Raw genomic sequence first — 22,000 nt, 5'->3', positions numbered from 1 at the left:
TACAAAAGAGGAGCGTCCTTAACTATGCTGTTCTTTTACTTGCATTGTGGCACTCATAGGACCGGTACGGTGGAGAAAGTATTGGACTGGGATTTAGTAGATGAGGGTTCAGCCTTGGATTTTGCCACTGACTAGTAATACTCCTCTGGGCCTGTTACTTAATCTCTCTGGGTTTCATATTCCTTCTTTGCAAAGTGGGAGTCTTAGAACAGAAGGTCCCTAAGTCTGAAAGAGACATTAATATACTCGTTTTCTTTCTCATTTTCCAGGTGGCAGTAGAAACATAGGGAGCCTTTAATTGTGCCAGGAATATTGCCAACATCGGGGCCTATTAAAGATAAACCACATTTTTCAGAGGTTTTAAAAAGAGGGGCACTCATACATGTGGAGTTATACCCCTACTTTTTTTTTTAACCGCTAGGATCAACAGTGATAATGACCGAGTGTACAAGCCTTCAGTTTGTCAGTCCTTTTGCTTTTGAGGCAATGCAGAAGGTGGATGTTGTTCGTTTGGCATCTTTAAGTGATCCAGAATTAAGACTTCTCCTGCCCTGCTTGGTGCGGATGGCACTTTGTGCTCCTGCTGACCAGAGCCAAAGCTGGGCTCAGGATAAAAAACTCATCCTTCGTCTTCTCTCTGGAGTGGAAGCTGTCAATTCCATTGTTGCTTTGTTGTCTGTGGACTTTCATGCTTTAGAACAGGATGCCAGCAAAGAACAGCAGCTTAGGTAATGTAATACTGTATAATATGTGGATTGATTGGTATTTACTTGGATTTGCTTAAAAAGAGGGAATCAAATTTTTTGGAGATTTTAGGGCTTCTTATTGCAGTGCACTCTTCCAAAAAAGAGAAGATTGGGAATCTGAACTTTGGAGAGCATTTTTTAAAGTTATTCTTTATTTATAATTAAAATTCTAGGGTCTTTTGAATTCCGTATTGTAAAATGTTGTGCTGAGAACTTTGGCTGTATACACTGTTGTACTCAGGCTAAACTGATTAGGCCAATTACTCTCAGTGGGAAGTGGGTAGGGTAAGTTCTCCTAGAGTAGAAGGATTTATTGGAATCTCCTGAGAGGCTTTTATTTTTTTTTTTGGCTCTGCCACACAGCATGCAGGATCTTAGTTCCCTGACCAGGGATCTTAGTTCCCCAACCAGGGTTCCTAGTTCCCCAACCAGGGCTGGAAACCCCGCCCCCTGCAGTGGAAGTGCGGAGTCTTAACCACTGGACCTCCAGGGAAGTCCTGTAGGTGGCTTGTTAAGCTTGTACTGAGTTCCCCAAATTCTGGACATTTGTTTTGTCCTTCCTCCCCCATTGTGGATCCAGTAGTGAGCCACTGTTGTTAATGGAAGTGGGAGTTAACTGTCAGTTGTAATGGAGTCTTTACACAGGTTGTGAATCTCTGAAATAGAAAAACTAAATATTTCAGAAGTAATACATTCATGAAATATATGAAAAGAATTCATACGTTCTTTTGTAGATTATTTCTATAAAAGATCATTTTTATGCTTTTATTTCTGTGCCAGTGTTCTCATAATTGTTTTACGCGTTTGTACTTTATTAGGCATAAACTTGGAGGAGGCAGTGGAGAGAGCATCCTGGTATCACAGCTGCAGCATGGACTGACTTTAGAGTTTGAACACAGTGATTCACCTCGTCGATTGCGTCTTGTGCTTAGTGAACTTTTGGCAATTATGAACAAGGTGCGTCTATTTTAATCACAGCTCAAAATATGCATGACTTGATGTCTACACATAGAAGGTAGAAACAGGCAAGAAGGCAGGCAGGTTGCATCCTCTCGTACACATATTTCTATTATGTAAGTGTCTTCCTTTCAAAGGCTTGAAAGGATATTAAATGCCTGCTTTTAAAGGCTGTTTCTAATTACTATTTTCTCTAATTTATGCCTATTCTTCATTCTCTATCATAAGGTTTTTTTCTGTATGGAGTCCATTCAATGGCTTCTTGATATTTAGAAAGATATATAGCTCAAGACTTGTATAAATGACAAAATTTGAAAATATCTCTATAGGATATAATTTCTCCCATAAAATGTTGTGAAATATGTACATGATTCCTAAAAAATGTGTGAGATTCCTTTAGATACTGATTGAATTATGTACCTCATACGTAACGGTGACTGGAGAGTATCAAAGCTGAATTGAACGTGGGATATTTGGCTAGCTTCAGTCACTAGATGACTGAATTGTTCCTGTATACTGAAGAATGCTATTCAACCTCTCATCTCAGCAAAATGATAGGTTACTTTCTTTCTTTCTTTCTTTTATTTTTTAATTTTTAAAAATTTTTTATTTTATTTTTATTTATTTATTTTTGGTTGCATTGGGTCTTCGTTGCTGCACGGGCTTTCTATAGTTGCGGCGAGCGGGGGCTACTCTTCGCTGCGGTGTGTGGGCTTCTCATTGCGGTGGTTTCTCTTGCTGCAGAGCACGAGCTCTAGGCACGTGGGTTCAGTAGTTGTGGCTCGGGGCTCTAGAGCGCAGGCTCAGTAGTTGTGGCACACGGGCTTAGTTGCTCTGCGGCATGTGGGATCTTCCCAGAGCAGGGCTCGAACCCGTGTCCCCTGCATTGGCAGGCAGATTCTTAACCACTGCGCCACCAGGGAAGTCCCTATTTATTTATTTTTATTGAAGATTTGCAATGTTATATTAGTTTCGGGTGTACATAGGTTACTTTAGGTCATGGACTTTTGGGCAATAATGGTTAATTGAAACTCTGAATTTTAAATTTGTGAATGTTAGGAGTTACCATACAGAGAACTAAATTGGATCTTCATATTAAGATGTCTTATATAAGATTGGGCCCAGAGTTTGAGAAGCAAATGTTTTTTACTTTGAGAATCTCAAGGTTAGTTATTTTATAATAAATAAAGTTTAGTTTTATCAATTGTGGACCAAAAAAACCTAAATTCTGTTTCCAAAGAAAATACTGATGGAGGGGGCGGATTTAGTTAGTTCTAGATAGTTTTTAAGATGCGTTACAAATCTTATTTTTTTTTTCTATTACAAAGTTATTTACTTCAGCTCTTTTCTACTATACTGATAATCTTTAATTTTTTCTTTTTCTTTTATTTTTGATTTTCCTTATTTTTTTGGCCACACCATGTGGCTTGCAGGCTCTTAGTTCTGACCAGGGATCGAACCTGGGCCATCAGCAGTGAAAGCACAGAGTCCTTACCACTGAACCGCCGGGGAATTCTTGACAGTCTTTAATTTTAACTAATATTTTCCTACATCTTTTTCTTAATACTGTACTTGATGCCTCTAATGAAATAAGTGACCTGCCTCCTCTGAGAGGTTTCCAGTTTTTCAGTTCAGCACCCTTCAGTATATGGGAAATGTAGCAATGAAACTTCTGTAGGAAATTTTCAGAAAAGCTGGTTGGTACTTTTGATGACCTAAATTTTTATTCTTTGTTTTTCCCACACTTCATTTAGAACGTGAATTTATAGCTGTTATACTGCTTTAAGTTTACAGTTTTTTAGCTTTTTTTTGAACTACAACTTATGTAGGTAGCATTCTTAGTTCATTTCTTTGGCTTGTCTTATCTTTAATTCCAGATGTCTCCAAATATTTGTATAGATATAAATTATCAAGACTCATATTGCATGTCTGGAATAATAATGTGACTTGACTAATTGTGGTTAAATTGGTACAGATTCATCCACTACTGCATATTCTACTGTAGTATATTAATGACTTATTAAGAGACATGGTCTGTAAGCTCAAAAAATAATTACAAAAATAGTAAGGGATCTAATTCATTACCTGAAATTAAGAGAGTTCATCATTTCTTTTTTCTTTCTTTTTTTTTTAAAGGTATCTGAGTCCAGTGGAGAATTTTTTTTCAAGTCATCTGAGCTATTTGAGAGTCCAGTCTATTTGGAGGAAGCTGCAGATGTACTTTGTATTTTACAAGCAGGTACTATAATGAGTGCTAAGATAAATTTCAGATATAGTTTCTTGTTAAATGATACTGTGTAACTTCTTAACCTGGAGTGTTGTGCTATTTTAAGGTTCACCTAATTAAGAATGTACCTTAAAAGTTTAGGTCAAAAATGACTAATAGTAGGACAATGATTAAGTAAATTATATTATTTCCATAGTATAGCATACTGTGCAGCCATTAAAATGGTGTATTTGAAGAAATTTAAAATTTAATCATTTTGGAAAATGTTCACAATATGTTAAATGAAAAAAGCAAGTGGCAAAATGGTAAGTAGAATATAATCCCAGTTTTGTTAAAAGTAATACCCAAAAAAAAAAAAAAAAAAAGTAATACCCATGGGGGATTAAAATAAAATCTTTCAAATTATTAACTTTGAGTGATGGGATTAGAGCTGATTTTATTTTTATTCTTTGCACGTTTTGTATTTTCTGGACTCTTTATATTAGGTATGCGTGATCAGAATTAAAAGATAGAAGACATAAAAACGCAGAGAAAATTGTCATGAAAGTAACTCTTTTGACCGACACTATCCACCACAGCGATGACAGCGTTCCATGTCGTGCTGTCTAGTACAGTAGCCACCAGCCACGTGTGGTTATGGAGTACTTGAAATGTGGCTAGTGTGACTGAGGAATGAAACTATTTTTAATTTAGTTTAATTTAATTTTAATTTAAATAGTCACCTGTGGCTCGTGGCTATCCTACTGGACAATTCAGCTCTAGACTATGAAAAGAAAGTACTTTAATTTAAATTACTTTTAAATGACATTGGTGAAATGTCAAAAGATGTTTAATGTATAATAACCCTGATTTTGTTTTCTTATAGAGCTCCCATCCCTGCTTCCTATAGTTGATGTAGCTGAAGCCTTGCTCCATGTTAGAAATGGTGCCTGGTTCTTGTGTCTGTTGGTGGCCAATGTTCCTGATAGTTTTAATGAAGGTAAATGTAATTTTAAAATGGGATATTGAAGATATTTGCTTGGGCATGTACAGGACCTATGTTTTTTTAAAAAATAAATTTATTTATTTATTTATTTTTGGCTGCGTTGGGTCTTCTTTGCTGTGCGCAGGCTTTCTCAGTTGCTGCAGGTGGGGGCTACTCTTCGTTGTGGTGCGCGGGCTTCTCATTGCGGTGGCTTCTCTTGTTGTGGAGCACGGGCTCTAGGCTTGCGGCCTTCAGTAGTTGTGGCTCGCAGGCTCAGTAGCTGTGGCCCGTGGGCTCTAGAGCACAGGCTCAGTAGTTGTGGCACACGGGCTTAGTCGCTTCTCAGCATGTGGGATCTTACCGGGCCAGGGCTCGAACCCATGTGCCCTGCATTGGCAGGCGGATTCTTAACCACTGCGCCACCAGGGAAGTCCCTAGGACCTATTTTTTGAGCTAAGAAGAAACACTTATAGGGTTTTATTTGAGATTTTATTTTTTGAAAATTTATTAGTGCATATTCATTGTAGAAATGCTGAGTTTAGAGAATTCAAAATTGTTTTGAGGTTACAGATTTAAGTACAATGAGTATGCAGCAAAATTTTTTTTTTTTTTTTGCCATTCGTCACCAGTGCTATCATAGGGAAGTAAAAAATCCTAAAGAAATAGAATATATAATCCCTGTGTTCAGTGAACAAAGGGGAGAGAACATATATCTGTGAAATAGCCAAAGAGCAATACGAGATATATGTAATCAGAAATACCAGCAATCAAACCTTTGGTTTTTAGCCTTAATGCTGTCAGCTTGCAGAAAAGTATAGGGTAGAAATTGAGAAAAATCAACTGAAATTTTCACCACTGTTTCAAACTGCTAGTGACTGAAGATTGTTGTTTGGGTCTGAGTGATATAAAAATTACATTTATTGAGCAAGGTAATTCGTGAATTGAGAGTCAAGCAGAAAAATGTGCTGGATCTGGGGGGCATAATTTCTAACCTTGTCACTCACTCTTTGTGTGCTCTCCATCAAGATACTTAACTTCTCATTTGAAAAATGGAGGTATTGATAATATTTCCCTTTTGTTTCTAAGAGATTTACTGAATATTACACGATAGGTTTAGGTTGACCTTTCAGCTCTTTAAAGATGTCATTCTGTTGTCTATGGTAATTTTTATCTTTATTCCTCTGTACATATTCCTTTTTTTCCTCTGGCTACTTTTATTTTTTTATTTTTTTATTTTTTTTTAATCCCTTCTGGCTACTTTTAAGATTTTCTCTTTATCACTGGTTTTCAGGGATTTGATTATGATGTGTCTTGGTATGATTTTCTTAGTGTTCATCCTGCTTGGGGTTTATTGAACTTCTGGGTTTATAGTTTTCATCAAGTTTGGAAAAATTTCTTCAAATATATATATTTGTCTTTCATTCTCTTTTTCTGAGACATTACAAGTATGTTTGACTATTTGATGTTCCACAGGTCACAGTTCATTTTTTTGAGTTTCTTTTCACTCTTGGCTTTATTTTGATCGGTTTCTATTGCTATGTTTTCAAGTTTCCTGATCCTTTTCTTCTGTAGTGTCTAATCTGCATAAATGAGCGATTCTCAAGGCTGAAAAAATTGTTTCTGATATCCTACTTGCAAAGCTTAAAGTAATAGAGCCTATTAAATGCTCAGTTTGTAGGGGCCTGATCAAAAATGGAGAACGACAAGATGAAGAGAGTCTTGGAGGAAGGCGGAGGACGGATGCCTTACGCTTCTTATGTAAAATGAATCCTTCTCAGGCCCTGAAGGTCCGAGGCATGGTGGTAAGAGATCTTATTATTTTTCTGAGACAAAAGCCTTTATATTAGGACCAGGAACTCTTTTCAAGATGGTTTTAGAATATTATAGGGATTTGGAATTATAGTTATAGACTGGATGTATTACCTTCCTCTCTGGGTTTTTATGTTTTGTGTTATGTCCTCCCCTAAACTTTAGATGCTTTAGATTCTGGCTCATCCTGGCCCTTTTCCTTATGATATTGAATTCAGTTTGTTTTCTTTGCTCTGTTAGGTGGAAGAATGCCACTTGCCAGGTCTTGGAGTGGCTTTGACCTTGGATCATACTAAAAATGAAGCTAGTGAAGACGGAGTGAGTGACTTGGTTTGTTTTGTTAGTGGTTTGCTTCTTGGAACAAATGCGAAAGTCCGGACTTGGTTTGGAACTTTTATCCGAAATGGACAGCAGGTGAGGGAGAAATATGTGTATAGACCAAGGATCAGGCTATTTTAGTAGTTAGTAAGAGAGGAAGAAACACTTTTAGAATGATGTCATTAAGCCCGTGGTTCTCAAACTTCTTAGTCTCAGGGCCTCCTAACATTTAAAATAAATCATTGAGGACTCCAAAGAGCTTTTGTATAGGCTTTTTTTTTTTTTTTTTTTTAAATTTATTTATTTTTGTCTGTGTTGGGTCTTTGTTGCTGCGCGCGGGATTTCTCTAGTTGCGGCGAGCGGGGGCTACTCTTCGCTGCGGTGTGTGGGCTTCTCATTGCTTTGGCTTCTCTTGCTGCAGAGCACGGGCTCTAGGTGCATGGGCTTCAGTAGTTGTGGCACGTGGGCTCAGTAGTTGTGGCTTGCGGGCTCTAGATCGCAGGCTCAGTAGTTGTGGCGCACAGGCTTAGTTGTTCCACAACATGTGGGATCTTCCCGGACCAGGGCTCGAACTCGTGTCACCTGCATTGGCAGGAGGATTCTTAACCACTGCGCCACCAGGGAAGTCCCTGTATAGGCTTTTATCTATTGATATTTACCATACTAGAAATGAAAACTGCAGTTTTTGGAATATTTATGTATAATTCATTTAAAAATAACAATAATAATCTCATTAAATGTGACTATAACATATTTTTTTAATGAAAAATAACCATATTTTCCAAAACAAAAATTTACTGAAAAGAGTGGTATCATTGTGCATTTTTGCAAGTCTTTTTATGTCTGGCCTTTGGAAAAACTGCACTGTATACTTGTGGGAAAATGAGTAAAAAAGGTCTATAATGTTAAGGAAATATTTTTGACCTTCTGGACCCCCAAAAGAGTATTTTGGTAATCTCCAGGTTTCTGGGTCAGCTACGTGAGAACTGCTACGTTAGGTTGCTACATTAGGTCATCAATACAAGTTGTTATTGTAGTCTGTAATTTTAATATGTGTGTGTGTATATTATTATTATTATTATATTATTGTGGTAAAATATACATAATGTAAAATTTACCATTTGAGTCATTTTAAGTGTACAGTTCAGTGACATTAAGTACATTTACAGTGTTGTGCAACCATCATCACTATTCATTTTCAGAACTTTTTCATCATCCCAAACAGAAACTCTGTACCCATTAACCAGTAATTTCCCATTCCCCCTTCCTCCCAGCGCCTGGTAATCTCTTTTCTACTTTCTGTTTCTATGAATTTGCCCATTCTAGGTTCCTCGTATAAGTGGTATTTCTCTTTTTGAGTTTGGCTTATTTTCCTTAGCATAATGTTTATTTTATTTTATTTTGGCTGTGTTGGGTCTTTGTTGCTGTGTGTGGGCTTCCTTTAGTTGCGGCGAGCGGGGGCTACTCTTCATTGTGGTGTGCGGGCTTCTCATCGCGATGGCTTCTCCTGTTGCAGAGCATGGGCTCTAGGCGCGCGGGCTTCAGTAGTTGCGGCGCGTGGGCTTAGTTGCTCCACGGCATGTGGGATCTTCCTGGACCAGGGCTCGAACCCGTGTCCCCTGCTTTGGCAGGCGGATTCTTAACCACTGCGCCTCCAGGGAAGTCCCTAGCATTATGTTTTTAAGGTCCATGCATGTTGTGGCATGTGTCAGAATTTCCTTCCTTTCTAAGGCTAATATTTTATTGTATGTATCTACTACATTTATCCATCCATCTATTGATGAATATATGTTATATTTTGCAACAGTTTTTAACTTGCAAAATACTGTACTTTTTCAAAAAGCATCTCATGGTAACTCTGTGAATAGAGTCCTGTCCCTACAAAGAAACTAATGCATAATGGTTTTTAACTTGTTGAGGTCAGTGAGCTTGACAGTAACATGTGTACTGCTTAGATCCTTCTTCAGTCTATTTTTTTTATGCCATGAATTCACCATACTTTTCTGTATCCAAGTTTTACTTTACTTCTAGCCCATTTGAAAACTAATTTTAAACTTTGCTTTCGAAAAGGAAGTGAATATTTCTAGTATTCCTTCTATATGTCAGGCACTGTGCTAAGCACTTGGTATGATCCTCTTGTTTGTAATTGTTCTTTGTGTGCAATAAACTTTTCTTATTTGAACCTTATATCATTAATAAAACAGGCTTACCATATTTTACTTTGAAACACTCTAAAAATAATAACTAACTTTTGCCTAGTCCTTTACAGTTTAGAACTGCTTTCATATTTATTATCTTTGTTCATTCATTCATCTATTTAACAAATATTGAATGCTTGCTGTATGTCAGGCACAATATGTCAGGCCCTGCTGAGTAAGAGATGACTGGATGTTATCCCTGCCTGAAGAACTGGGGGGTGGTAGACTTGTAAACTCCTAATTACAGCACTCCTGGGAGTTAAATATTATTAATAAGATATTTATCTCCTTGTCATTTAACACAAGGGGTTCAGAGAGGTTAACTTATATGCCTAAAAGTACATAATCAATTAATAGCAGAGCTGTTGTTTCCACCCAAGCCCTTGTGTCTTCACAATCTGAGCACTTTGTACATATGACTCCACTAGTCATTATGTATTTGAAAGCATCATTTACATGATATTTTACATTGCAAATTGTTATTAATTTAGTATTTTCTGTACAACCAGTCCAAATTAGGGTGAGTAGAGTATTTGTCAAATCCACTGAATTTGCTCGATGGATTAAAATGAGATTCTGCAGTTATGATAGCCTCAGCCTCCTCAAATGGATCAGTTTCAAGTGTTTAAGTGGAGAGCTTTGTTTGAACTGCCTTCTGACTTAGTAAGTGCTCCATGCTTTCTTCCTTTTGTGGCCCATATTTTTCCCTTACAGAGAAAAAGAGAGACCAGTAGTTCTGTCCTTTGGCAAATGAGAAGGCAGCTTCTTCTGGAGTTGATGGGCATTCTTCCCACAGTAAGAAGTACCCGCATTGTGGAAGAAGCTGATGTGGAGATGGAGCCCAATGTGTCTGTGTATTCGGGGCTGAAAGAAGAGCATGTTGTGAAAGCCAGTGCACTCTTACGTCTGTACTGTGCTTTGATGGGGATCGCTGGACTCAAGTATTCAATAATTTGATATTTTACCTTTTTGTCATTTTACTTTCTTGTTTCTAATCCCAAGAAAGTGAGCCACAGGCCTTTTATTCAGAGGATTTGGGTTTTCTATTGGGCTTAGGTAGTGAGCTCGCCTATATCAAGAATGAAGACCTAAGGCAAACATTCCTAGCTGGGATGTATCCATCTATTTTGGTCTGATTGTAAATAGAATTATGTAAATGTGGGAGGAGCGAGAGCAGTTTAAGAAACCTGTGACTCTACCACAGCTTGACATGACTGTCATGAGTGATCTGTGAGTTATCCTTTGCCTAGCCCATGCAGCTAGTTGAAGTAAACGTGTTCTGTGTTTCCTTTTACAACTGAGATCATAGATTGTTTAAAATTGATATGATGTGATTATGAAGCACGAGATTTCTTAGTCACTGGGCTACATCCTTTTGAATACTGTCCTCAACTGTTATACATACAGGCCTCACTTTGCATGTCTCTGTTAACATGAGTTTCAGTTACCACACTTCAGTTAAATAACACTGCTCCCTCAACAACTAATGTTATCAGTTACCATGATACATTAACCAAATTATTGTATAAAGTACAAACTTTGCTGAGAGCTTTTTAAGCCACAAATCACTGTGTAAATAAAAGAGGCACATCATGAGCAGTGACCAATCACATCATTTCTTTTAAAATCTTTCAGTAACTAGTCAATGTACAACTGTTACTCAGTTCATGAACAGACAGCAAAGTGAGTAGTAGTATCATCTCCTTGTCTCTCAGTGAATAAACCCATGGTATATTTTACAGAAATGGATAATTGAAAGAGGGAATTGGCCAATAAAAATGAAAGTGTAACAAAGAAACAAAGTAGTTAACACTGGAAGTGACATTTGAGCCAAATGTAAATAGAAGAAATAGCTGACTGTGAGAATGTTGACAGTGCTGCCATTTGAGAGACCCTAGATACGTAGCCAGGTGAACTTAGTGAAGGCGAACTTGAGGAAAGTCATTGTGACAAAAAGGATGAAGACCCAGAGGACTGATGCTGGCAAAAATCTTCACATTAAAGGAACTCTCAGATATTTCATGACTGCAAGTACAAAGGATAAAATGTTGGAAGCTGATCCAAACTTAGAAGGGGGTATGATAGTTCATCAAGGCTTAGAGAAGATGCTCACTCCATATTATAAGTTACACAATGAGAAGGTGGCAAGGGCTGTTCAAACTACTCTTGATAAATCTTTTACAAAGAAAACACTTTAATTCCCAATGTTTCTAATATATCCAGTTATAGAATGCTATATAAATATTAGTTTTACTATTTAAAAAAATTTCCCTGTGCATTGTAACCAACAGGGTTTTTAATGTCCTGACAAAAATTTTAAAAGTCGTGGAACAGTTGTAATTTTCCCCATTGATTATTAAGATCTTGATGCAGTTTCAGCTTGCATCGTTATTTTTATGGTCCCACACTACTGTGCAAAGTGAGGACTACCTGTATTTGTGTCTGAGGAAAAACACTGGTTGTAAATTCAGAAGTTTTGCTTTTGACATCTTAAGATATTAAAGATTTTATAAATAGTGAGGTACATTATAAAGCTCAAGATTTGTATCTGAAAGGTTAAACTGTTGAGAAGTCCCTTCTTCTTCCTTCTCTCAACTGAAAAAAGTAAAACCTAATAATGTATTCCTTTTTTAGACCAACTGAGGAAGAAGCTGAGCAATTACTGCAGTTGATGACAAGCCGTCCTCCTGCCACACCAGCTGGGGTTCGCTTTGTTTCACTTTCCTTTTGTATGCTACTGGCCTTTTCTACGCTTGTCAGGTACCCAACTATATAACTGTACTATTTTCTCAAGGTCTGCTTTTGTTTATTTATTAAAACACATGTATAAAATTAATTAGGAGCTTACTACAAAATGGTCTAAGACAGGGACATTGATATTATCATTTAATAAAAGGATATCAGTAGCATCTCCTGTATGCCAGTTATTTTATTTATCTTTATCAAAGTTTCATGTACACATTGTTTAAAGGAGTCAAAATAGTTCTTCAAGGTTTTTTTTTTTCCTTTAAAATTTTTATTTATTTATTTATTTATTTATGGCTGTGTTGGGTCTTCGTTTCTGTGCGAGGGCTTTCTCTAGTTGCGGCAAGTGGGGGCCGCTCTTCATCGCGGTGCGCGGGCCTCTCATTACCGCGGCCTCTCTTGTTGCGGAGCACAGGCTCCAGACGCGCAGGCTCAGTAGTTGTGGCTCACGGGCCTAGTTGCTCCGCGGCATGTGGGATCTTCCCGGACCAGGGCTCGAACCCGTGTCCCCTGCATTGGCAGGCAGATTCTCAACCACTGCGCCACCAGGGAAGCCCCTTAAAGATTTGAGGCAAATAGTAGTCCTTATTCCCCCCTCTCCCTGTTTCCCCTTCCCTAGAGGCAGCTTCTTTCAGTTCTTTTAGCTGATTCTTTTGGTTTTTACTACCACATCTTTATTAACATGTTTGTATTCGCTACATCCTGATTTTTCGTTTTAGGAGTATTTGTTGACTTCCCACTATGAGAATGAGGAATTAGTTCTCTCTTTTCTCTCTGTCCTCAGCATATCTACACATCCTTTCTATCTTCCTGTTCTCCCAGTACAGTTATTATTATTTTGCTTTGACCAATACATAGTTGTTTATGTTACACTAATGGGAGCTCAGCCAAGTAGTAGATGATTACTTTTCTTTTGCAAAACTTGTTTCTCCATTAATAATTATCCTGTGTTTTTGTTCTTTGTTTTTCATTTGCTCTGTATTTTATGTACTTACGTTAATGCAATCTCAAACTCTCTGCCAATCTAAACCTCCTCTCAAGATGTTCAGACTCATTAGATATTCTGCTGGTTTCATTTTCTTGAGGAAATCTCTCCTGGAACATTTTGACCTCCCATCTGAACTGGTTACCTCTGCACCTGGTACACAGCTCTCATCCGGGAATTGCTCTTCACTATTATTTTGGGGACTTGCTTCAGCTCTCCTTTGTTGGGTCTTCTGTTTCCTGCATCTTATGTCTCCATCTTTTTACTTTTTTCTTTTATTTATTTATTTAGTTATTTATTTGGCTGTGCCGGGTCTTAGTTGAGGCACTCGGGATCTTCCTGTGGCATGCAGGATCTTTAGTTGCAGCACGTGGGATCTTTAGTTGCAGCACGTGGGATCTTTAGTTGTGACATGTGAGATCTTTTAGTTGCGGCATGTGGGATCTTTTAGTTACAGCATGTGGGATCTAGTTCCCTGACCAAGTATCGAACCGGGCCCCCTGCATTTGGAGCGTGGAGTCTTAACCACCGGATTACCAGGGAAGTCCCTCCATCTTTTTTCATTTGCTCCCTCATTTTGCTTCTTTAGAATGGGTATGTGAGAGGTAAATTATTTTAAGACTGGGTATTTCTGAAAATGTCTTTATTCTGCTTTGACACTTGATTGATAGTTTGATGGGGTATAGAATTCTAAGTTGGAAATAATTCCCTTTGAGAATTTTGAAAGTCTTGCTCTGTTGTCTTCTAACTTCCAGTGCTACTGTTGAGAAATCTGATGACATTCTGATTCCTGGTCCTTTTTGTGGCTTGTTCTTTTTAAATATGGAGTCATGTAGGATTAGCCTTTTGTCCCTAGGGTTTTGAAATTTCTGGATGATATGCTTTTGTATGGGTCTGTTTTGTCTTTCATCTTAGGTTTTTTTTTTGGCCACTCCACATGGCTTGTGGGATCTTAGTTCCCCGACCAGGGGTCGAACCTGGGGCCCTGGCTGTGAGAGCTCTGAGTCCTAACCACTGGACCTCCAGGGAATGCCCTCATCCTAGGTATTTAGTTAGCTCTTTTAACCTGGGAACTCACAGTGTTCATTTCTAGGAAATTTTCTTGCACTAATTTGTTGGTAATGTCCACCACATGGGTTTTCTCTGTTTGAAACCTCCTCTTATTTGGATATTGGACTTCCTGAAATTATCATCTTATTTTCTTATTCTTTCTTATTTTCCTTATCTTTGTCTTGTTCTGCATTTTAAAAAACAGCTTTATTGAAACACAATTTACATACCATAAAATTCACCCATTTTAAAGTGTACAACTTACATTGCCTCCTGAATAAAAAAAAAAAGTGTACAATTTAATAGTTTTTAGTATATTTACAAAGTCATGCAACCATTACCACAATCTAATTTTAGAACATTTCAGTCACCTCAAAAAGATACTGCCTATACTGCCTTTTAGGATTTGTTCTCAACCCTGTCCTCTAATCCTATTTAGTTTTTAATTTCTAAGAGCTCTTTTTTATTCTGATCGTTTCTTTTTTATAGTGGCTACTGCTTCATTGTGGCATGGTTTCTCTGATTTTGATCATAATGATTGAAGGGGTTTTATTTGTTCTGTTTCTTTTCTCTAAGTTTCTTTTTTTCTGCCTTTCTTTGTTCTCTATTTTTCAAGTTAGAAGCTTTTTTTCAGAGGTTTGGTAATTCTTTTTTTTTTTTTTTTTTTTTTTTTTTTAAAGGAAGAGATGATGGAATCTTTTTTATTTATTTATTTATTCATTTATTTTTGGCTGAGTTGGGTCTTTGTTGCTGGGCGTGGGCTTTCTCTAGTTGCGGCAAGCAGGGTCTACTCTTCGTTGCGGTGCGCGGGCTTCTCATTGCGGTGGCTTCTCTTGTTGCGGAGCACTGGCTCTAGGCGTGCGGGCTTCAGTCGTTGTGGCTTGCGGGCTCTTGACCACAGGCTCAGTAGTTGTGGCGCACGGGCTTAGTTGCTCCGCGGCATGTGGGATCTTCCCGGACCAGGGCTCGAACCCGTGTGCCCTGCATTGGCAGGCGGATTCTTAACCACTGCGCCGCCAGGGAAGCCCTGGTAATTCTTGATTGTTCATATTTAAGAGTGGGAAACTAAAAAGCAGGTTAGAACTTCTGAATGCGTAGATGGGAAACTCTTGGGCTTTTCAGAGTCTTAGAGAAGACTATTGTCTTGCTTGGGGAGTGGAGGCCTAACAGGAGATCCATAAGCAAAGTTATAAATAAAGTGAGGGTTAAGGACTGGGAGGTCTCAGACTGCAGTATAGTCATTCACATAATTCTTCTACTTTCAGAAAGGTGCTCTAGATATCCCTGATTGTCCGTCAGTTCAGAGACACCCTCTTTTACCATATCCAGAGAATAAATCTCTAGTCTCCTCTCTACTGGGGGATGGGTATTCATCTAGTGTAGAATGGAGGTGATTTGGAGGTCTACTGCTCATATAGACGGTCTATATTTAGTCTCTGTCTTCATTCTCACTCCCAGAACTGCCTGGAGCTGTCAGTTTCTGAGGCCTTTGGGGATTCTGTGGTATAAGTGCTAGATTGGTTTTCCCACCTGTCAGTTTAGTATTCTGCTTTCTCGGGTCTGCTAAGTCAGTTATCACTCATCCGTATTGGCTCTGACTTCCAATATTTTGTGTTGTTGTCCCTCATCATCATCCTATGCATTTATGCCTTTTAAGAAAATCCCTTTAATGTAGTTTGAGTTGTGTGTTTCAGGAAGGTATGAAATTAAGTACATGAAATGAAGTACTTTCTTTTCTCTTTACCTGAAGTAATTTCTTTCTTTTTTTAAAAATTTATTTTATTAAAGTATAGTTGATTTACAATGTTGTGTTAGTTTCTGGTGTATAGCAAAGTGATTCAGTTTTATATATATATATATATATAAAACCTGAAGTAATTTCTAAGCATTGTCTCTAATCCTCATTACTTCTGTAAGGTGGGTATTTTTATCTTTATATTATAGGTAGGAGAGCTGAAGTTCAAAAAGATTATTTAAATTTCTTGTTCAGGGTCACACTAACAGTGATTAGCAGAGATGGGATTCCCACTCAGATCTGGCAGGCTCTAAAGGCTGTAATCTTTCTACTACGTAACACTGTCTTTTATTAGTGGAATGATTTAGGTGTGGTTGAGAATGACCTTTTTAATTTTCTTAGCTTTGGGTATCAGGCTTTGTAGTTGCTTTTTGTTTTACCTGTTTACACTGCAATGAAGTAGAAGGAGATCAATGAAAATTATTTTTACAAATCAAAATTATTCCCTTTAAACAAGTCATTCTTGTTGGTGTGTTTTTATAACCATTTTTCATATCTGATGAGCTCCTGGCTGTTTCTTTTTACTTTTTGAGTAGTGATCACTTTTTTCTCTGTAATTTTGAGTTCTGCTCAAAATGCTTCTATAAACTAAATTTCATTTTCCAGGTAAAAGATGGTCTGAGTTATTACTGTCCTTGTACTCAGTTTGTGACTTTTTTTTTTTTAAACGTTTCTTTAATTAATTAATTTATTTTATATTTATTTTTGGCTGTGTTGGGCCTTCGTTTCTGTGCGAGGGCTTTCTCCAGTTGCGGCGAGCGGGGGCCACTCTTCATCGCGGTGCGCAGGCCTCTCACTGTCGCGGCCTCTCCCGTTGCGGAGCACAGGCTCCAGACGCGCAGGCTCAGTAGTTGTGGCGCACGGGCTTAGTTGCCTCGCGGCATGTGGGGTCTTCCCAGACCAGGGCTCGAACCCGTGTTCCCTGCATTGGCAGGCAGATTCTTAAGCACTGCGCCACCAGGGAAGCCCCTCAGTTTGTGACTTTTTTTTTTTTTTTTTAGAGGTTATTGGGTTTTTTTGTTTGTTTTGTTAGTTTGTTTTTACATTAGTTATTTATTTATTTTATTTTTGTGGCTGTGTTGGGTCTTCATTCCTGTGCGAGGGCTTTCTCTAGTTGCGGCAAGTGGGGGCCACTCTTCATCGCGGTGCACGGGCCTCTCGCTATCGCGGGCTCTCTTGTTGCGGAGCATAAGCTCCAGACGCGCAGGCTCAGTAATTGTGGCTCATGGGACTAGTTGCTCCGCGGCATGTGGGATCTTCCCAGACCAGGGCTCAAACCCGTGTCCCCTGCATTGGCAGGCAGATTCTCAACCACTGCGCCACCAGGGACGCCCCTGTGACTTTTTGATGATTAAGTTTTAACACTAGATTTTTTTCTATATGAAATAAGTATCAGCTGTTAGTATGTACAGTTATCCTAACATTTTAGTCCCAAAGGACCTTTGTTTTTCCAAGGAATGTGAGGACGTTTACTCTCTCCAACCTTCAAATGCAGTAACTGAGACTTTGAGAGGGTTTGTCTATTCATATTCATAGAGAAAAGTAAACGTTCTCATTCTTCTTCTGTAGAACTGCTTAATATCTCAATGACAATTAATGGCCAATTCAACAAGCCATTATTTTGAGGAAAAAATAATTTCTACCAAAAATAATTCCAGAATGATTTTTTATTCTTATGGTAGTATATCTGACTTAAACCAGTGACTTCTGATATGTTTTATATAGTACGCCTGAACAGGAGCAGCTAATGGTAGTGTGGCTAAGTTGGATGATAAAAGAAGAAGCTTATTTTGAGAGGTAAGATGACTTTTTGTTTCAGTTAGCTGAGTAAGTTTTTCTTATCCCTTTCTTTGGAAATTCATATTTTCTTTTCTGTTTCAACAGTACTTCAGGCGTCTCTGCTTCTTTTGGGGAGATGTTATTATTGGTTGCTATGTACTTTCATAGCAATCAACTTAGTGCTATCATTGACTTGGTCTGTTCTACTTTGGGGATGAAGGTAATTTCCTTTTATCTTCTTTCTAAAGACGGTGTTTCTAAGCTGGACATTTTCTTGTAATGTTAAGTAAATAGATTGTTTTCATTTTGAAATAATTTTAGTTGTTTAATAGTTTGAAACTATCAAGAGCTCCTAGAAAAAATACATTATGAAAACACTATTCACAAGAATAATAGATGTTCTATGTAGAAAGCTTAGAAAACACAGTAAAGAAGGGAAAGATATAATTCCATGTTCAGAGATATCAGGTACTGTTAATAGTCTGGTATCTGTTCTTTCTTTAAATTGATATACATATTTTGTAATTTTAATGAACTTACCAATATATAAGCACTTCCTCATATCCATAAATATTCTAATACAATATAATTTTTAATGGCTGCATTGTAGTTCATCATATGGACTGATCATGATATTCTTAATGGATCTTTTCTTATTTGCCATGTAGATTTTCCAGTTTCTGAATAATGCTTAGATGAATATCCTTATGTATGTAAATATACGCACAGGCACTCATACATGTATATCTTCAAACACTTTTTGGATTATTAGGATGAAGTTCTAGAAAGCAGTACTAAGTAAAAGTATGGTGATGTTAAGCTGTTTAATGTGTATTGCCATATTATCTTCCAGAGAGATTATACCAGTTTAACTGTTCTCATTAGTGAATGAGAGTGCCTATTTTCCTAAACTCTCACCATCACTGGGCATTACCATTCTTTTTAATCTTTGCAAATATGGTGAAAAATCATCTTACTTATTTTGCATTTCTTTGATTACTAGTGAAACTATGGTTATTATTATTATTTTTTATAGTTACAGTTTATATAGAGGTTTTTTTGGGTAGTTTTAAAAAATCTATGTGCTTTAGCTGGTTTATTTCTTTTGTGAAAGGCTTGTTGACGTCCCAGTTTTTCTATAGGGATTTTTATTGATTTATTTTTCCTTTTACTGATTCAGAAGGGCTCTTTATATGTAAATGATATGCTGTTATGCCTTATATAGCATATTGGGTTGGCCAAAAAGTTCCTTCGGGTTTTTCTATAACATCTTATGGAAAAACCCAAAGGAACTTTTTGGCCAACCCAATATTTCATTGATTTCAAGACATATTTTACCCAATATTGAAACTGGGATTCATTTTACAGTTGATGTGTAATGTAAATGTGGTAGTGTTTCACCTCTTTTTTTCTTGAAAAGCTACTATTAAATCTGTGGTGCATCTTATAATCCTTATTGTCTTTAAAAGTGGAGAAGTACAATATAACATGTCGCAGTTGATTTTTCCCAGTCTTTTTTGCCATGTGAAAATTATTATTTTCTATGCGTGTAATATATTAAGTATTTTTTTTGTGGTTCTTACTTTGTTTTTCTGCTAAGAAATGTTTTTCTTTCCTTAGGTTTATAGAAACGGTCACTTATATCTTCTTCTAGTGTTTTTGAGGCCTGATGTTTTAAATTTAAATTTTTAATACATTTGGATTTGATTTTGGGTATGGTATCATGTGCAAATCTTTATAGGTATTATTCAGAAAGATAGCTATCCTACCTCCATTTATTGAATAATCCACTTCTTCCCACTGACTTGAAATGCCAATAATGGTATATTTACTAAGTACTTTTATATGTTGGTTCAGTTTCTGAGGAAAACCACACTTTAATGTTGGGTTTGAGAAGCTACTTCTGAAATAGAGTATTTGAACATTAATTTTACATATCATAGTCATTTTAGATAATAAATTTACCAGAGAAAATTTTGCTATATATTTTTTATTTTCCCATGCTGTTGAAATTCTTTTGGTTGTTTTAGATTGTAATTAAGCCAAGCTCCTTGAGCAGGATGAAGACTATCTTCACACAGGAAATTTTTACTGAGCAGGTACTTCTTTAACTTTCTTTTACAACATTCTTTGGGGAAAAACTTACATGTTTCAGTTTAGGAACATTATATAGTTTTTTTTATTCCTTTTTAGTTTCCAGTGATGATTTATTTAATCTTAGAAACTTCTGTAAAGAATAATCCTAGTTAAAATTTACTTTTAAAGCTATTTACTACATACAAAAGCATGTAGTAAATAAATTTACATATTTTGGAGACTTTGAATAGATACTTAAGAATATAGTCTTAGATACTGATGGTAGGGATCTCACGTAGGGTAATCAACTGGTATTGTCAGGAGAAAAATAACATAGAAACCTATTTAAACCTTTTCAGCTGTGAGGTGCATGTCTAACTAGATGATAAGCTAGAGTCTAAATTCCTTATTCTAGTATTTACCTGTTCTTATTTAGTTTCAGCACTTTTGTCCATCGGTAATCCTAATGATATTTTATTTTTCCAGTGATGGAGACTATTCTTTTTTGTTTTTTATTTTTTTAAAATTGAATTATAGGTGATTTACAATATTGTGTTAGTTTTAGATATACAGCAAAGTGATATGGTTATACATATATATGTGTATATATCTATATTCTTTTTTGTTATTCTTTTCCACTATAGTTCATTACAATATATTGAATATAGTTTTCTGTGCTATACAGTAAATCCTTATTGTTTATCTGTTTTATATATGATACTGTGCATCTGTTAATCCCATACTCTCAATTTATCCCTCCCCGTCCTTCCCCTTTGGTAATCATAAGTTTGTTTTCTATGTCTATGAGTCTGTTTTTATTTTGTAAATAAGTTCATTTGTACTGTTTTTCCGATTCCACATATAAGTGATATCATACAATATTTTTCTTTCTCTAACTTACTTCACTTAGTATGATAATCTCTAGGTCATTCCATGTTGATAAAAATGGCATTATTTCATTCTTTTTTATGGCTGAGTAATATTCCATCACACACACACACACACACACACACATACACACACACACACACACCATTCATCTGTTGATGGACACTTAGGTCACTTCCACGTCTTGGCTATTGTAAATAGTGTTGCCGTGAACATTGGGGTGCGTGTATCTTTTTGAATTAGAGTTTTTGTCTTTGACGGAGACTATGCTAAAATTTAAAATTAATTCCTGGGACTTCCTTGGTGGCGTGGTGGTTAAGAATCCGCCTGCCAATGCAGGGGACACGGGTTCGATCCCTGGTGCAGGAAGATCCCACATGCTGCAGAGCAACTAAGCCCATGCACCATAGCTTCTGAGCCGGTGCTCTGGAGCCTGCAAGCCACAACTACTGAAGCCCGCATGCCTAGAGCCCCTGCTCTGCAATAAGAGAAGCCACTGCAGTGAGACGCCCGTGCACTGCAACGAAGACCCAACGCAGCCAAAAATAAATAAATAATTTAATTAATTAAAAATAAATAAATAAATAAATAAATAAATAAAATTAGTTCCCAGGTTCATTTATCAATTTAAATCTCAGAATATAAAAATATGTATATCTTAAAAAATAAAATATTTGAAAATATTCATAGATCTGTAATTGTTGCTTCTTTTAGGTTAATTAACATTCTCGGGAATTCGCTGGCAGTCCAGTGGTTAGGTCTCCGCCTTTTCACTGCCAAGGGCGTGGGTTCAATCCCTGGTCAGGGAACTAAGATCATGCAAGCTGTGCGGTGCAGCCAAAAAAAAAATTCTCATTCCTGTACCAAACTCTGCCTTCTCCCCTCAATGCACATACACTCCCACATAACAGTCACACATAGGATGTGGGAGACTCATAAGTTATTTTTCATGTGTTTAGTTTGAACTAACTGGAAGGCACCTTTGGGGAGGGTCTCTGAAAGACAATTAGTGGTCTATGCATGACACAATGAGAATAACAATAAAAATTCCTGTTTATATTTATGTGATACTTTATAAGTCACATATATTTTTCCAAAGAAATTTATTTCCCTCTCGCAAAAACCTTTTGAAGCAAGTAAGACAATATTGTCTCGTTTTGTAGATGTGAAAATAGACTCAGAAGATAAAATGACTTAGCTAAAGTCATTGAGCCCAGATTTTATGATTCCAAATTTTATATATTTTTTAATCTTACTCTAACCCCTGTCAACATATCTGTGTTCAAAAGCAAATTTTAAAATGTAGAGAACTTTACAAATACCTAAATGTATGATGCTACCTCATCACTCAAAAATAATTAAATCACGTAATAATTGGTTTTTATCATTCCTTCCTGAGGACCACATTTGTATTAAGTTTTGACAGTCTACCTGGCTAATCCTCCCTCTTTCAGAATAATTTT

At 36.9% G+C, this 22,000-nt stretch overlaps 1 protein-coding gene across 5 annotated transcripts in view; it reads left to right on the top strand.

Annotated features, from left to right (window-relative positions):
- Positions 1-22,000, top strand: part of INTS2 (integrator complex subunit 2) — a 50,987-nt gene that overhangs the window by 902 nt on the left and 28,085 nt on the right. For 3 of the 5 annotated variants that reach the window (XM_061174984.1, XM_061174988.1, XM_061174985.1), the window contains exons 2-12: positions 422-728; positions 1,565-1,703; positions 3,840-3,942; positions 4,796-4,909; positions 6,566-6,696; positions 6,944-7,117; positions 9,934-10,160; positions 11,854-11,979; positions 17,520-17,591; positions 17,679-17,793; positions 19,604-19,672. In XM_061174984.1, the coding sequence (XP_061030967.1) occupies positions 422-728; positions 1,565-1,703; positions 3,840-3,942; positions 4,796-4,909; positions 6,566-6,696; positions 6,944-7,117; positions 9,934-10,160; positions 11,854-11,979; positions 17,520-17,591; positions 17,679-17,793; positions 19,604-19,672 (1,577 nt within the window). Of the gene's footprint in view, positions 1-269; positions 729-1,564; positions 1,704-3,839; positions 3,943-4,795; positions 4,910-6,565; positions 6,697-6,943; positions 7,118-9,933; positions 10,161-11,853; positions 11,980-17,519; positions 17,592-17,678; positions 17,794-19,603; positions 19,673-22,000 lie in introns of all 5 variants that reach the window. The other 2 variants (XM_061174986.1, XM_061174987.1) reach the window with 1 other exon arrangement.

The sequence above is a fragment of the Eubalaena glacialis genome, chromosome 19 (assembly GCF_028564815.1).
Source record: "Eubalaena glacialis isolate mEubGla1 chromosome 19, mEubGla1.1.hap2.+ XY, whole genome shotgun sequence".
In the NCBI taxonomy this organism is placed as follows: Eukaryota; Metazoa; Chordata; class Mammalia; order Artiodactyla; family Balaenidae; genus Eubalaena; species Eubalaena glacialis.
This window is presented reverse-complemented; position numbering and strand designations above follow the sequence as displayed.